The sequence below is a fragment of the Schistocerca nitens genome, chromosome 4 (genome assembly GCF_023898315.1).
Source record: "Schistocerca nitens isolate TAMUIC-IGC-003100 chromosome 4, iqSchNite1.1, whole genome shotgun sequence".
NCBI lineage: Eukaryota > Metazoa > Arthropoda > Insecta > Orthoptera > Acrididae > Schistocerca > Schistocerca nitens.
In genome coordinates this window covers 352,098,602-352,113,128 of record NC_064617.1, presented here as the reverse complement: position 1 = coordinate 352,113,128, position 14,527 = coordinate 352,098,602, and the positions used below count along the sequence as shown (strand labels likewise).

Here is a 14,527-nt window from a genome sequence, read left to right as displayed (position 1 = left end):
TTCAGTACTGCCAAAAGACACTCATAAAAATGTGTATACTATCCTAGATAGTTCCCTTCTCTGGGAGGAGAGGGGATATCTTAGGGAATGTCAAAAAGGAAGGGCAGATAATGCACACTCCAGGATGAGAGTAGTACTTATGGGTTTAACTTTTTTGTCTTTACAGTGAATTATTTGTACTTCTAACTACTTGTCAACATATTTTCAGGTGATATATCAAGTCGTTACCCAAACATATCACAGCTGTCAATGTCAGCTGGCTTGAATGATACTTTGCAGCTGTGGATGTCTTGCTGTGCAACACGATCACTTCTTGATATTATTACACAATGCTTATCATGCCTTATGCATTCCAACATAGAAGACTGCATTAATGCTTTGCTTGGTAAGTTATAGTTTTTAATCAAATGGAGGAAGGTTTAAGCTGTATTGATTTTGTACTGTTGTTCACATATTCTCTTGTGCAGTTTGTTGTGATTATTATTGTTATCATTGCTATCATCACTATCATATAACAAGTAGTGCTATTGATATCTGTGAAGTATGCATGTGGGATGGATCATGAGAATGCATATACTGAGCCTTAAGTACTTTGTTTGGTTCTATACTTACGTGACCTTTCAACCTATCTCTCTCTCCTGAAAACTGTGAAAACTAATTTGTATTCACGGTGTCCCGCAGCCTTCGTGATTTGTAACTCTAACATGTAGAAATACCTAACATGTAGAAAAACCTTTCAACCTATCTCCCTCTCCAGAAAACTGTAAAAACTAATTTGTATTCATGATGTCCTGCAGCCTTCGTGATTTGTAACTCTGCAGAAATAACACATTTCTCTTGCTTTGTTGATGGTGTTGAGACAGCAACCAGCCACAAATTTATTTTCAGTTCCTTTATTCAAAGGGTACTGTTACAGGTTTCAAATCGTTATGATTTCATGCTTTCATTACAATGATTTTTACAGATTAATTGTCCTAAAATATAAATAATACATAATTATAAGCATGCCACACAGATGGTTGCGTTACAGATTTTCATTGGATGTGACTTATGTGAAGTGTCAGTTTGGAGTGTTTGTTTTCATTATATTCGCCCAACAGATGTGAATACATTCCCACTGCATTCTTATCATTTCACACGTAAATTTTTCTCGCTGAACACTTTAGACTTGTCACAGAAAAGGTTTCTAGCACACACCACATGTTTTGATACAATACAAAGTGCTTTGCTTTCTTGGTTTGCTAACTTAATTTTATCCATAAAATATGAAAAGTGTGTGCCTTACCATTGTTCATAATCTGGCATACTAGCCAGAACACCTCGGAATTTGTTGATGGATATTGTCCTCTGTATGCCACCAGATACGAAGTATTTGAAGGAGATTGTCAGTCGACACTTGCCCACATTCTTTGCAAAAGAGCATGCTCTAGATATCTTGTCTAATAACTATTCTTGTGTGGAAACATTCATCAGTTCTCTACATAAAAGTTCCAGGATGTCATTAAATGAAAATAATTTAATCTTTTCCATCAGCACTATAAATGTGCCTCCCCGTGGGAACATCTGTGCCTCATGGAACCCAAACTACAAATTATTGCCTCATGGAACCCAAACTACAAATTATGTTCTTGTGCACATAAATTGCTGTTACATGCTTAATTTTGAAGAATGCAAAATATCTTTCTGTTAATTCATCCCATACTATGACAGTAACAACATCAACAATAATAATTGTTTTTAGTAAGTGTTGTGCAGTCTGATGCCACTGTGTGTTACGAAATCTTTACAGTTTACAACTATGCGTTTTTCCACATAAGGGCAGAAAGAAACCAAGTGGTCCATGCACTGGTTTAGTGAACAACTGTTATAAGGATGTTGAAAACTGTAAACTGTACTAGACACTGATAACATCATCTTGTTTTGGGGTAACATACAGAAACCATTGGGCTGTAAATGTTGTTCGTGGTCAAGTAATGTAAAATTTAAAGCTAAACATCGTGTTGAAGCATCTTCAGGGGCTAAGGGTTTATTACACTTACATGCCAATGCATGTACTGCCTAATGGTATTTGGGGTTAGAACAAGAATGAATTTAGAAAAACGATGGTATTTACAACCAAAAAACCAGAAGTAAAGGTATTTCCCTATAGATTCTGCATCCTTACCTTATGATTCAGATTGGGGTTATTTTCTAGTGCAAAAGTTGTAACAAGCTCCCTAGCTATTGAAATATAAAGTTAAAGGACATCTTATTAGCCACTCCTACAATTTATCAGAATATTTTGACCCAGGGATGTGAATTTGGCTTGACTTTAATGTTTTTGTGAAACAGGTCTGGACTTTGCTAGTTTATAAGGAGCTGACAGTGATGTTTGTAAATTTACATAAATACTTAGTTTTAAAAATTAGGTAAAAGCAGCACAGTGATTTCAGAGGAGGAGCAGTAGCTTTTTTCAGAGTAGCTATTTTTTTCCTACTGTACGAAATAATCTAGAAATCATTCTTGTGATAAATCAATGTGGGTACATTAGCACTACTCATAATTAGTTGTTAGAATACTTTACAGGGGTAGCCTGCAATGGTTGCTTCCACCTGTCAATGTATAACTTGACTCATTCCACAACGCTGAAGGCACTCGTTGTAATGGGATTTGCGGAAGATGATGATTGCGTGAATAAACAAACGTACATTGATAGGGAGCAGAAATGACAGCCATCATCTGTTTGTTTTCCTGCTATGTTGGGCTCCAGCCTTAAAGACCATTCAGCTTATGGCAGTACCCTTCACATTCTGGGTTTATGTCCCTATCTCACACAGTTTTTGACTTGCCAAGTATAATCATCACAATAAAAGGGTACAAAATTATGTCTCATTTATCTGTCATTTTTCAAATATCAATAATAAGCTCCCGTTATGCCTGTGTGTTCATAAAGTCTTTGCTTGTAGATAACAATACTTGGCTTTTTTGGGTGTGAAGCAGTAATCACCAAGTTGACTAAATACACATCCAGAGTTTAAAGCATAGTCTCCAGATAAATATAGACATATTGGAGTGTGGATTTTCAAGCAGAACAATGATAATTGAGACAAATGCTGTGCAAAGGGTGGATTTTCTGTATTACAAATTAGTTGATATGGCAAAACTTCTGTGAATGTTCACTTGACACATTTACTTCTTTATAAGCTTCATGAAAGTCTTGATGCTACTGGAATTATGTAATTGTATAAAAAGATATGTTACACACCTTCTTAAAGTACAGTGATTTGTAGATAAATGAAAGGATCTATAAAAAAGGTAGCCCAAAATGAACTTAAAACAAATAACTTTAAGAAATGGTTTTACATTGCATTAAAATGGTAGCTACTTCACAGAAACTGGTGTACTGTTCAATGTTCCTCTTTATATAGTAGGTGTCCCTCCTAAGAGTCGCCAGGTGCCTTTTCTATGATGTTTTGCCACATATTTGCAATATTGTTCTTGCAATGTGTAGTTGGAGACAGCTGAAACAAATACTGCTTATCATGTATTTTGTGCCATGCCCAGTGTGGACAGAAAGTGTTAGTTTGTTTCCCATTATAAACATAATGATTTTTTAAAAGTAGAATTTCACATGCCTGAAATTACTGTAGTGCGATATTTATTTATCATTATGTATCAACAGGTACAGTAAAACACAAAGAGTAATGAATAATCCAGCAGCCACTGAGCAATGCTGCTGCATCATGGTGGTAGTGGTCGGTGCACAGCAAGGTGATGCTGTTGCTGGTGAGGTACTGATTATTTTTCATGTTTTACTGTCCCTATTAATACACATTGATAAAGCGGATAATGCACTAGAGAAATTTGGGACTGTCCCATCGAAAGGAACGTAAAATTCCACTTCAGTAATCATTTTCTTGTAACAAGAACCAAACCGACATTTTCTATTGATACTGGATGTTGCGTGAAAGACGTGAGGAGCAGAACTTGTTTGGGCTGACTCGGCTACACATTGCAAGAACAAAATTGTAAATATGTGCTGAAACACCAGAGAAAATGTGCCTGGCGAGTCTTAGCATGGAGAACCTAAATAGGTGTGCATTCAGATTCAGATCTACTGCTATCTTGAAATTCTGAACTGCTGTACCTATGAATAAATTTTCATAAGCCACACAAATGCAAATCATTTAGCCTTCATTTCCATTGCAGCCGTACTTCTGTAAGAAACTTAGAATCATAAATGATTTCAAATTTGCTTTAAAGGGATACACCACACTTCTTATTTTAACATATTGTTACATTGCATTCCACTTTACAATATTACAATCATTATTAATAGAGACCATTGATTGTTTGTATAGACAACAGTCTTTGACATCACATAAACGAAAAAATGAGTTGACAATTCTGTGGACTCCTTTCATTTGCTGTAAAGTCGTCAGAATTGTCACATCATGCTCCTTACTTGGTGGAGCCCCTCACTATTCCAAGCTGGGATTCCAAATCGCAGAACAAACACAAAGCGCTGCAGACACTGCAACTTGTAATACTACTGCAAAGGCCATCCCACCTTAAAGACACATGACATCCATCCATATCATGTCCCATGCAAATTTAACTAATAAATGGCTTCAGCTTTTGCGAACCTCATTCATCGGCTAGGTAGACATATTGTTACACTTCACTCTGCTGGGGTGATATGTTCCATGTCTTCTTGGAGTTTTTCATGGTGGCATGCTTTAATAAAATATTCTCAGTTTACAAGCCGCATCATTTTGAAAAAAAAAACAGACGGGCTTTTAGCAGCTCCAGCCCACTGGGGGTTTGAGCGACGTCACATGGCACAAGCGACTAGCGCTATGTTTGAAATTGCCACTCCCATGTCCCTACAAGCATCAAGCTTACATCTTTGCTTTTGCTCAGTGTTCAAAACCTGCCCCCCATGTCCTGCCAAGTATGTACTTCTGGTGTCTGTTGTTTGAGCCAGAACTTTAATTTTTTTCAAATTGTATTTTATGCCCATTTTATAGGCGGTGTTCAGCCACAACCAGCTTCTCAAGTTCCCTTAGTTTGACATGTCACAAATGCTCTGCACAATGCTAAGCAAAGGAGAAAATGGTGTGACCTACATAAATACTGACACGTTCACAGGAGACACCTTACACGTCAGGAACTCTAAGACCTATGTTGTCTTCAACGGGGCATAACATATCTCTTTATCTTGTAGGTGGGCAGGAAGACTGGTCTCAGTCCACATCTCGTCATCAAGCACCCTGTCTTGTTAGTAATTGCTCCACAGTATGGAAGGAATGCAGCTAACTTTGCCTCTTCCACCGATTTATGAGGCGTTTTTCGTCGGTGTCGCTTGAAAGCTTTAGCAGTTTCTCCCTTGCTGTAATGATCTTCTCAGAACATGCACTTCAAGTGCCAAAACTCTGACTCTGGATGGTTGTCACCAGAAATAATCTTTTCCCTATGTATTAATGTGTTCAGTACTACTTTCTTGTGTACAGGGCAGTCAAAATTGTTGGCGCACGTTGGTGTGCAAAGATTTCCTGTACACTGAATGACCAAGCCAGCTGAATGACCAAGCCAGCGTTCTGCTTTCCGTTCAAATATCCAAGAATGGTAGCTTGCCAGCCCTCTCAAATTTCCCAGTAAATTTAATGTTCAGATGGATATCACTCATGTGATCGACGAATTACTGCAGTGCATTTTCACCATGAGGTCATATCAAGAAGGTGTCATCAGCGTACTGTAGGAAGCAAGATGGTCACAGTCTTGCAGAGTTCAGAGCTTGCTCCTCAAAGCGCTCCATGTAAAAGTTCATGACAGTTATGCCATCTGTCAATTCATAATATTTATTGCGGTACATAAAGTACTTTGTTGTTAAGACATTGCAGAAAGCTTGATGATCTCAGGTGGAAACTATAGCGCCGAAAGATCCAGTGTGTCTTGTACCAGCATTCTCATATAAAGTGACACAGTATCCAAGCTAATCATTATGTCATTTTGGCCTGTCTTATTTTCTTGAGGTCTCAGTGAATGACTACAAGTTAACAATGAGATGTTCATAGTATCCCAGTTTGGGTGCTCATAACCCTGCCAGGTGCTTTTCCAATCTGTATGTGGGCAAACTGATCGCACTGATTATAAGCCTCAGAGAAACATTTTCTTTGTATATCTTTGGCAATCCATAAAGCCAGGGAGGTCTGGCTGCACATGCCATTAATTTCTTCGCCACTTCTTCGGGCATACTGGAGTACTTTATTAACTTTCTTGTCTTTCTGGTGATGGTCTGTGTATGTTGGATCATGCCTAAGTTTCCGATATCTATCATCTTATAATAAATACAGCACCTTCAGGTAGTAGACTTTGATGTTCAGGACCACAATGTTATTTCCTTTATGAGTTGGCAAGAGAACCAAGTCCCCATTCTCATGTAACAGGCATAAGCCATGTTGTTCCTCCCAGCTAATATTGTATTTCAGTGGCTTAGTTCTCACTAGAATACAACTAGTAATTAGTCTGACAACCTCCACCACCTTGTTCGAAAGATGCTTAACGCACTGTTCTTTTCCACTAACAATGTCCAATATTGGCAGACATCATGGTGCTGGAGAAAAATTAAGGCCTTTACTCATTGCAGCAACATCCAGTTCTTGGTTGGAAAGATTAACAACCACTTTGTGGGTTTTTTGTGGACTCCAGGTCAGCAACTCCGTGACCTTTTACATGGAGCACTTTAAGGTGTGAGCTCTGAACTCTACAAGGTTGCGATCATATTTCTTCCCGTGGTACACTGATGACACCTTCTTAATATAGTCTTACGGTAAAAATGAACTGCAGTAGTTCGTCGACCACAGGAACAGTTTCCATCCCAACATTAAATGTACTGTCAAGTTGGGGACTGATGCCATACTTAAACACCAACAGTTTTCACCATGCTGTACACAAGGAAGTAGTACTGACAATGCAAAGGTTAGTTCTAATGGCAACCATCTATAGTTTGAATTTAAGCATTTGAGATGCATGTTCAGAGAAAATGTTTACAGCCAGGGAGAAATTGCTAAAGCTTTCAAGTGACACTGATGAAAATGTGCCTTGAATTGGCAGAGGAGGCCAAGCTAACTGCATACCTTCTATATTGTGGAGCAACTACTAGCAAGATTAGGCAGGTGCTAAAAGAGACATGAGCTGAGATCAGTGTTATGGCCCGCCGCTAAAATAAGAGGTATGTTACACCCCGTTAAAGACAACATAGATGTTAGAGTTCCTGCCATGTATGGTGTCTTCAGTGAATGTGATATTATTTACATAGGACAAACCATTTTCACTGTTGCTGAGCAGTGTGCAGAGCATTCACAACATATCAAACATAGGGAACTTGAGAAGTTGGCCATGGCTGAACATTGCCTAGAGTATGAACATAAAATAGTATTTGAAAAAAGTGAGAGTTTTGGCTCAAACAACATCATACTGGGATTCTGTTATTGAAAAAGTGGACAAAATTAGAACAAACAGCAACAGTTTCAACAGAGCCCAGGGGTACGCACTTAATGGGGCATAGGGCCGTGCTTTGGACATTGAGTGACAGCAGAGACATAGGGTTGATGCTTGTAGGGACACGGGAGCAGCAGTTTCAAATGCAGTGCCATCCACTTGCGCCATGTGACTTCACTTGGTCCTGTGATGGGGCGGAGCTGTCCAACTTGCCTTCCACACATGCACCACTCTGGCTCTCTCTGAGAGCTTCCAGACACTGTCATTCCATCTGTATAAGCAGAACACCGTGCCAGCCCCAGCAGTCAGTGATTTCATCAGTGACGATGATGGAGACAGCTATTGAAAGCTCTAGTGTTTTATTCGAAATGACAAACTGATAAGATTTTATTGATTTGTTAGAGCACATACTCCACCTATTAGGTATATCATGTCACAACAAATATACGAAATGTAAGTAAATATCAACAATATTGGGAAAAGAATAGACTAATGTAAGTAAATAACAATTCAGTAATATCTATATTTTTAAATTCATCGCTTTTGAATTACTGTATTGACTGTCAACTTCCATATATTGTTGCATAATTTATTTATCACAAATAGATAACTTCGTCCAGAAGCTACTTTGGTATTTCTTTAAACTAACCCCTCATTTAATTCATTGTTAAATTCTTTAGGTATGGTAAAACATTAAATATCTTAACTGTATGTTATCTGTACATTGCTTCTATTCAGTTACACCTGTAGCCCATTGTAAGTTCTCTAGGTATGTCAAAATAAGTATAAGCTTGACTGTTCATATTAGTTATGCTAGCCATCATTGCGTAAATTTCTAACCATGTACAGAAAATTATTCAAATGTAAGCATATCATTCAGTACACTCAAAATAGTTCAAATTCCTTTGTACAGAACCTATGACAATTTTTTTGCTACCACCAACTAGAAAACAGTGCAAACTCTCAACAGATTTTTTTGTCATTTGATAAATTAAATCTTCCCTACCCTCTTCCCACCTCCATCAGCTCAGGCAATGGCTTTCAGTAATTGAGTGTGGATAATCAATCTTACCATGGTTGTGTGTGTGAATGTGTGTACTATTGCTGGAAAAAGAGCTAGTGCTCAAAAGATAGTGTGAATGTTGTTATCTGTTATTTGTTACTGTGCCCCATGTGTCAATCTTCTGTAGGTGAGCAGTTACCTTTTCCTTACTTTATGTATAAACCCATTATAAAATTCACTAAGGTATACCTTCAAACATAGGCATCCATATTGTTTAATTGGGTGAGCACAGTCATTACTATTTTGTGTGTTACTGTATTATTACCCCCTGCGGGTTCGGGGGTAAGAATAGGCCCGCAGTATTCCCGCCTGTCGTAAGAGGCGACTAAAAGGAGTCTCAAATGTTTCGGCCTTATGTGATGGTCCCCTCTCGGGTTTGACCTCCATCTTTCTAAATTATTCCGAAGAGCGAGCCAATTGGGGAAGGATGCCTTACATGGTGCATTGTATCCGTCGTGCATTGAGACCTTTAGCCGACTTTTTCGTCGTTGCAATGGTGTCCCGCTCGTTTTCCATCTCTTGGGTACGTTTACCACGCTGCACTCTGCAGTGTTGCTTTTCACTGCGACGACGACCTTGGACTTTATTGCACCTAAGATCCAGCACGGTAGCCAGTCCGTTGTGGTGGGGCCGCCATGTACCCTGTTGGTTGTAGCCCCCTGACAACACAGGGATCGCTCTACTGATGCCTGCGCCGTTAACTCCCCACGTATGCCAAGGAGTAGATGCCCATCTCTCTGGGGCATCAGGTCTCCCGGCAATGGCCATCCTGCCAGGTAGCTATTGCTGCGGCTGGGTGGCACCCGTGGGGAGGGCCCTTGGTCGGAGTAGGTGGCATCAGGGCGGATGATCCGCAATGAAGCGTGGTACATCATCTCTCGCTGGTGGGGCTCCACCAGCAGTCTCTAAGCGATCGAGGTCTAACCTCAACGGAAGGAAATACGAACCACGATCATTTCCCTCCCTGGCCACTCCATGGGAGGAACGTATGGCAAAAGAAGGCAGTGGAGAATATTCACCCCGGTTCCTTGTGTGTACGCGAGTTGATGGGGAATCGTTTATGTCAACTAAGCCCCAGTTTTTTGTGGAGCATTTAGAGGACAAGTTCGGGGAGGTGGAGGGCTTGTCCAAGATGCGCTCTGGTTCTGTGCTCATCAAAACGGCATCCTCTGCCCAGTCCCGGATGTTGCTCAATTGTGACAAGTTGGGGGATGTTTCAGTTAGCATCACGCCGCATAAGAGTCTCAACATGGTCCAGGGTATTATATTCCACAGGGATCTTCTTCTGCAGTCCGACGATGAATTACGTGCCAACCTCGAATGACGAGGTGTTCACTTCGTCCGGCGCGTCCATCGGGGTCCGAGAGATAATCAGGTAGCCACCGGTGCCTTCATCTTGGCCTTTGAGGGTGATGTCTTACCCGAAAAGGTTAAGGTGATGGTTTACCATTGTGATGTGAAGCCATATATCCCTCCTCCGATGTGGTGTTTTAAATGCTGGAAGTTCGTGCACATGTCATCTCGCTGTACTTCCAGCATCACGTGTCGGGATTGTGGACGTCCTTCGCATCCTGATACTCCATGTGCCCCGCCTCCTATCTGTGTTAACTGCGGAGAACACTATTCCCCCTGCTCGCCGGACTGTAGGATATTCCAGAAAGAAAGGAAGATAATGGAATATAAGACCCTGGACCGCCTGACCTACCCCGAGGCTAGACGGAAATACGAGCGGCTCCATCCTGTGGCAATGACGTCAACCTACGCCGCTGCTGCAATGACGGTTCTTCCATCATCACGACTCGGCTCTACGATCGGTCAGCATCCACCAGCCCCCTTGCTTGTGGGGGGCACTTCACAACCTGTTGCTCCTGCTCCATCTACTTCAGGTGCAACACCCCCCCAACAATCGGGGACATCAGTTCCCCCTTCCCAGCCGGAGAAGCGTAAGACTTCTTTGGCTACTCTCGCAAGGAAGGAGTCCCTTGGGGACCTCCCTTCGCAAGTTCCAACCAGCGGCACAGCAGACAACCGCAAGTATCTGAAACAACCACCGGTCGCTGGTCGTAGGGCGTCACGGTCGTCTTCAGTCCCTGAGACTGACCCGGTGCGGCCCTCCCAGCCAGAACAAGCTAAGGCACAGCGCGCAAAGCAGACCAAGAAAAAGGCTTCCAAGCATGCTGACTTTGCGGTGGCACCTGTCCCACCGCAACCTTCTCAGTCTGCATCCGAAGATGAGGTGGAGATTCTGGCGTCCGCTGAGGACCTGGATCTTGCCGGTCCCTCGGACGCAATGGATGGCTGTCATACAGGTGGTGACTCAGTAGCAGCAGGGGCCCAGGAGGCGTAATCTGCCTCCCCAGTCCCTTCACGCCTTTCCCATCCATGGACAATACCATCCTCCAGTGGAACTGCAGTGGTTTCTTCCACCATCTAGCTGAGCTCCGACAGCTTATCAGCCTTCACCCTTTCTTCTGCATTGCACTTCAGGAAACTTGGTTTCCCGCAATGCGAACCCCCGCCCTCCGTGGCTATCGGGGTTGTTATAAGAACCGGGCAGCTTATGAAAGGGTGTCTGGTGGCGTCTGCATATATGTCCTTGACTCTCTTCACAGCGAGTTTGTTCCTCTGCAAACAGCTTTAGAGGCTGTCGCTGTTCGGGTGTGGACGCCACAGGCTGTTACCATCTGCAGTCTTTACCTTCCACCGGATGTTGCCGTCGCGCAGCATGTCCTGGCTGCTCTGATAGCCCAACTGCCGCCACCTTTCTTGTTGCTGGGCGATTTCAATGCCCACAACCCTCTATGGGGTGGGACTTTCTCCAGTGACTGCGGTCGTGCCGTGGAGCATTTGTTGGCTCAGCTCGACCTTAGCCTTTTGAACACCGGTGCTCCCACGCATTTCAGTGTGGCCCATGGCTCGTTCTCGGCCATCGATCTCTCACTTTGCAGCCCCGGACTTGTCCCATCCCTCCACTGGAGAGTGCATCCTGACCTGTGTGGTAGTGACCATTTTCCCATCTATTTGTCACTGCCCCAGTGTCATTCTTCTGGGTGCCTGCCCCGCTGGGCTCTCCACAGGGCTGACTGGCCGGCTTTTACTTCTGCTGCAACCATCGAGTCTCCCGCACAGGGTGACATTGACGAGGTGGTCCGTGTCTTAACCACGTCAATCATTTCGGCGGCCGAGGCTGCCATCCCCCGCTCTTCTGGACTCCCTCGGAGGAAGGCTGTACCCTGGTGGTCGCCGGAGATTGCTGAGGCTATTCGCGACCGTAGGCGGGCCCTCCAGCGTCATAGGCGGCACCTGTCTCTAGAGACCCTCATCGCCTTTAAGGGGCTTCGTGCCTTGGCCCGTCGTCTTATTACACGGCGTAAGCAGGAGTGCTGGGAGAGGTATGTCTCATCTTTGGGCACCCGTGTCTCCCCCTCGCTCGTGTGGTCCCAGATCCGGCGGATTTATGGATACCAGACCCCTATGGGTGTCCCTGGGATCTCCTTGGACGGCGCTGTCTGCACGGACGCTGCCACCATTGCTGAACACCTTGCTGCGCACTTTGCTAAGAGCTCTGCGACTGCAACTTATCCTCCCGCCTTTCATTCTCTCAAGGAGCGAGCCGAGCAGACGCCGTTATCATTCCACACGCGTCGTTCTGAAAAATACAATGCTCCTTTCAGCGAGAGGGAATTCCTCGCTGCCCTCGCCGATTGCCCTGATACAGCACCAGGACCAGACTGCATCCACGCACAGATGCTGAAGCATCTCTCCAGGGACTGCCAGAGACACATCCTCACCATCTTTAACCGCATTTGGAGCGAGGGCGTGTTCCCGTCGCAATGGTGAGAGGGTGTTATTGTCCCCATCTTGAAGCCTGGTGCGGACCCACTGGCGGTGGACAGCTATCGTCCCATTACCCTCACCAACGTTCTGTGCAAATGGCTCGAACGTATGGTGGGGCGGCGTTTGTGTTGGGTCCTTGAGTCGCGCGGTCTCCTCGCTCCATCCCAGGGTGGCTTCCGTCGGGGCCGGTCTGCAGCGGACAATTTGGTGCGGCTGGAATCTGCTATCCGTACGGCCTTTGCCCGACGTCAGCATCTCGTTGCTGTCTTTTTTGATCTGCAGAAGGCGTATGACACCACATGGAGGCATCACATCCTTGCTACGTTGCATGAGTGGGGTCTTCGTGGTCAGCTCCCGGCTTTTCTTCAAACCTTTTTATTGCACCGCTCTTTCCGGGTGCAAGTGGGTGCCGCCTCTAGTTCATCTTATATACAGGAAAATGGGTCCCGCAGGGCTCGGTGTTGAGCGTCTCCTTATTTCTAGTGGCCATTAATGGTCTGGCTGGAGCCGTGGGGTCGTCAGTGTCTCCTTCTTTGTATGCCGACGACTTCTGCATCTCATTTAGCTCCACGACTACGGGAGTCACCGAACGCAGGCTGCAAGTAGCCGTTCGCAAGGCAGCATCATGGTATCTGACTCATGGTTTTCAGTTCTCTGCAGCTAAGACTCGAGTTATGCACTTCTGCAGGTGTCGGACGGTCCACCCTCATCCTGAACTTAACCTCGACGGCCACCTGCTTGACGTGGTGGACACTTGCCGCTTCTTAGGACTCGTCTTTGATGCCCGGCTCACATGGGTTCCTCATATTACTCAGCTGAAGCAAAAGTGCTGGCGGCACCTCAACGCACTCCGCTGCCTGGGCCACACCTCTTGGGGTGCGGATCGCTGCACGCTGTTGCGATTATACAGAGCCCTTGTGCAGTCCAGGCTTGATTATGGGAGCCTGGCCTATGGGTCTGCATCACCCTCAGTGTTGAAGTTGTTAGACTCCGTACACCACTGTGGCGTTCGGCTTGCAACTGGCGCTTTTCGTACGAGCCCCGTGGATAGTCTCCTGGTGGAGGCCGGGGTTCCCCCACTGCGGATTCGCCACCATCGACTGCTCGCCGACTATGCTGTCCACGTGCATTGCTCGCCGGGCCATCCCAATCGTCGCCTGCTTTTCCCTGCCATGGTCCTCCATCTGCCCGAACGGCGACCTAGGTCTGGGCTTTCCATAGCTGTCCGCGTCCAGTCCCTGCTGTCGGAACTGGGGTCATTCCCTCTTCTGCCTCCCTTCCGAGTCCGTGCACCTATGCCTCCCTGGTGTTTGCCCCGGCCGTCCGTCCGTCTGGACTTGGCACAGGGACCCAAGGACTCTTGTTCCGCCTGTGGCCCTCCGTCGCCGTTTTCTTGCGCTCCACAGTGAGACTGTCTACACTGATGGTTCCCTGGTTGATGGTCGCACTGCCTACGCTTTTGCTCACGCTGCACATGTTGAACAGTGCTCCTTGCCGGCTGGCTGCAGTATTTTTACTGCAGAGCTGGTGGCCATATTGCGCGCTCTTGAGCATATGCGTTCCTGCTCAGGTACGTCCATCGTCATCTGCAGTGACTCCCTGAGCAGCCTCCAGGCCATCGACCGCTGCTATGCCTCTTCTCCTCTGGTGTCCTCTATTCAGGAGTCTGTTTTCGCCATTACCCGCTCTGGTTGTTCGGTGGTCTTTATTTGGACGCCAGGTCACGTTGGCATCCTGGGGAACGAATGTGTCGACAGGCTGGCCAAAGGGGCGATCGACGCCCCAGCTTTGGAAATCGGCCTCACGGCTCGCGATCAGCAGTTGGTGTTGCGCCGTAAGGTGCTTGGGATGTGGGCTGATGAGTGGCGTGGCCTGACATCCCTGAATAAGCTGCGGGCTGTTAAGGAGACGACCGATGTGTGGCGGTCCTCCTTGCGGGTCTCTCATAAGGAGTCTGTTGTCCTGTGCCGGCTGCGCATTGGGCACACATGGATGACGCACGGCCACCTATTGCGACGTGAGGGCCCACCTTTATGTCGCTGTGGCTCCGTTTTGACAGTGGTCCACATTTTATTAGACTGTCCACTTTTAGTTGTGCTCAGGCAGTCGTTCCCACTGCCTGACTCGCTCCCTGCCCTTTTAACA

General features: G+C 45.2%; 1 protein-coding gene across 1 annotated transcript in view; it reads left to right on the top strand.

Moving 5' to 3' along the window:
- The window catches only part of LOC126251642 (integrator complex subunit 5), a 132,906-nt gene that overhangs the window by 37,046 nt on the left and 81,333 nt on the right, over positions 1–14,527 (top strand). The window contains exon 4 of the mRNA XM_049952194.1: positions 209–385. Coding sequence (XP_049808151.1) covers positions 209–385 — 177 coding nt within the window. The remainder of the gene's footprint in view (positions 1–208; positions 386–14,527) is intronic.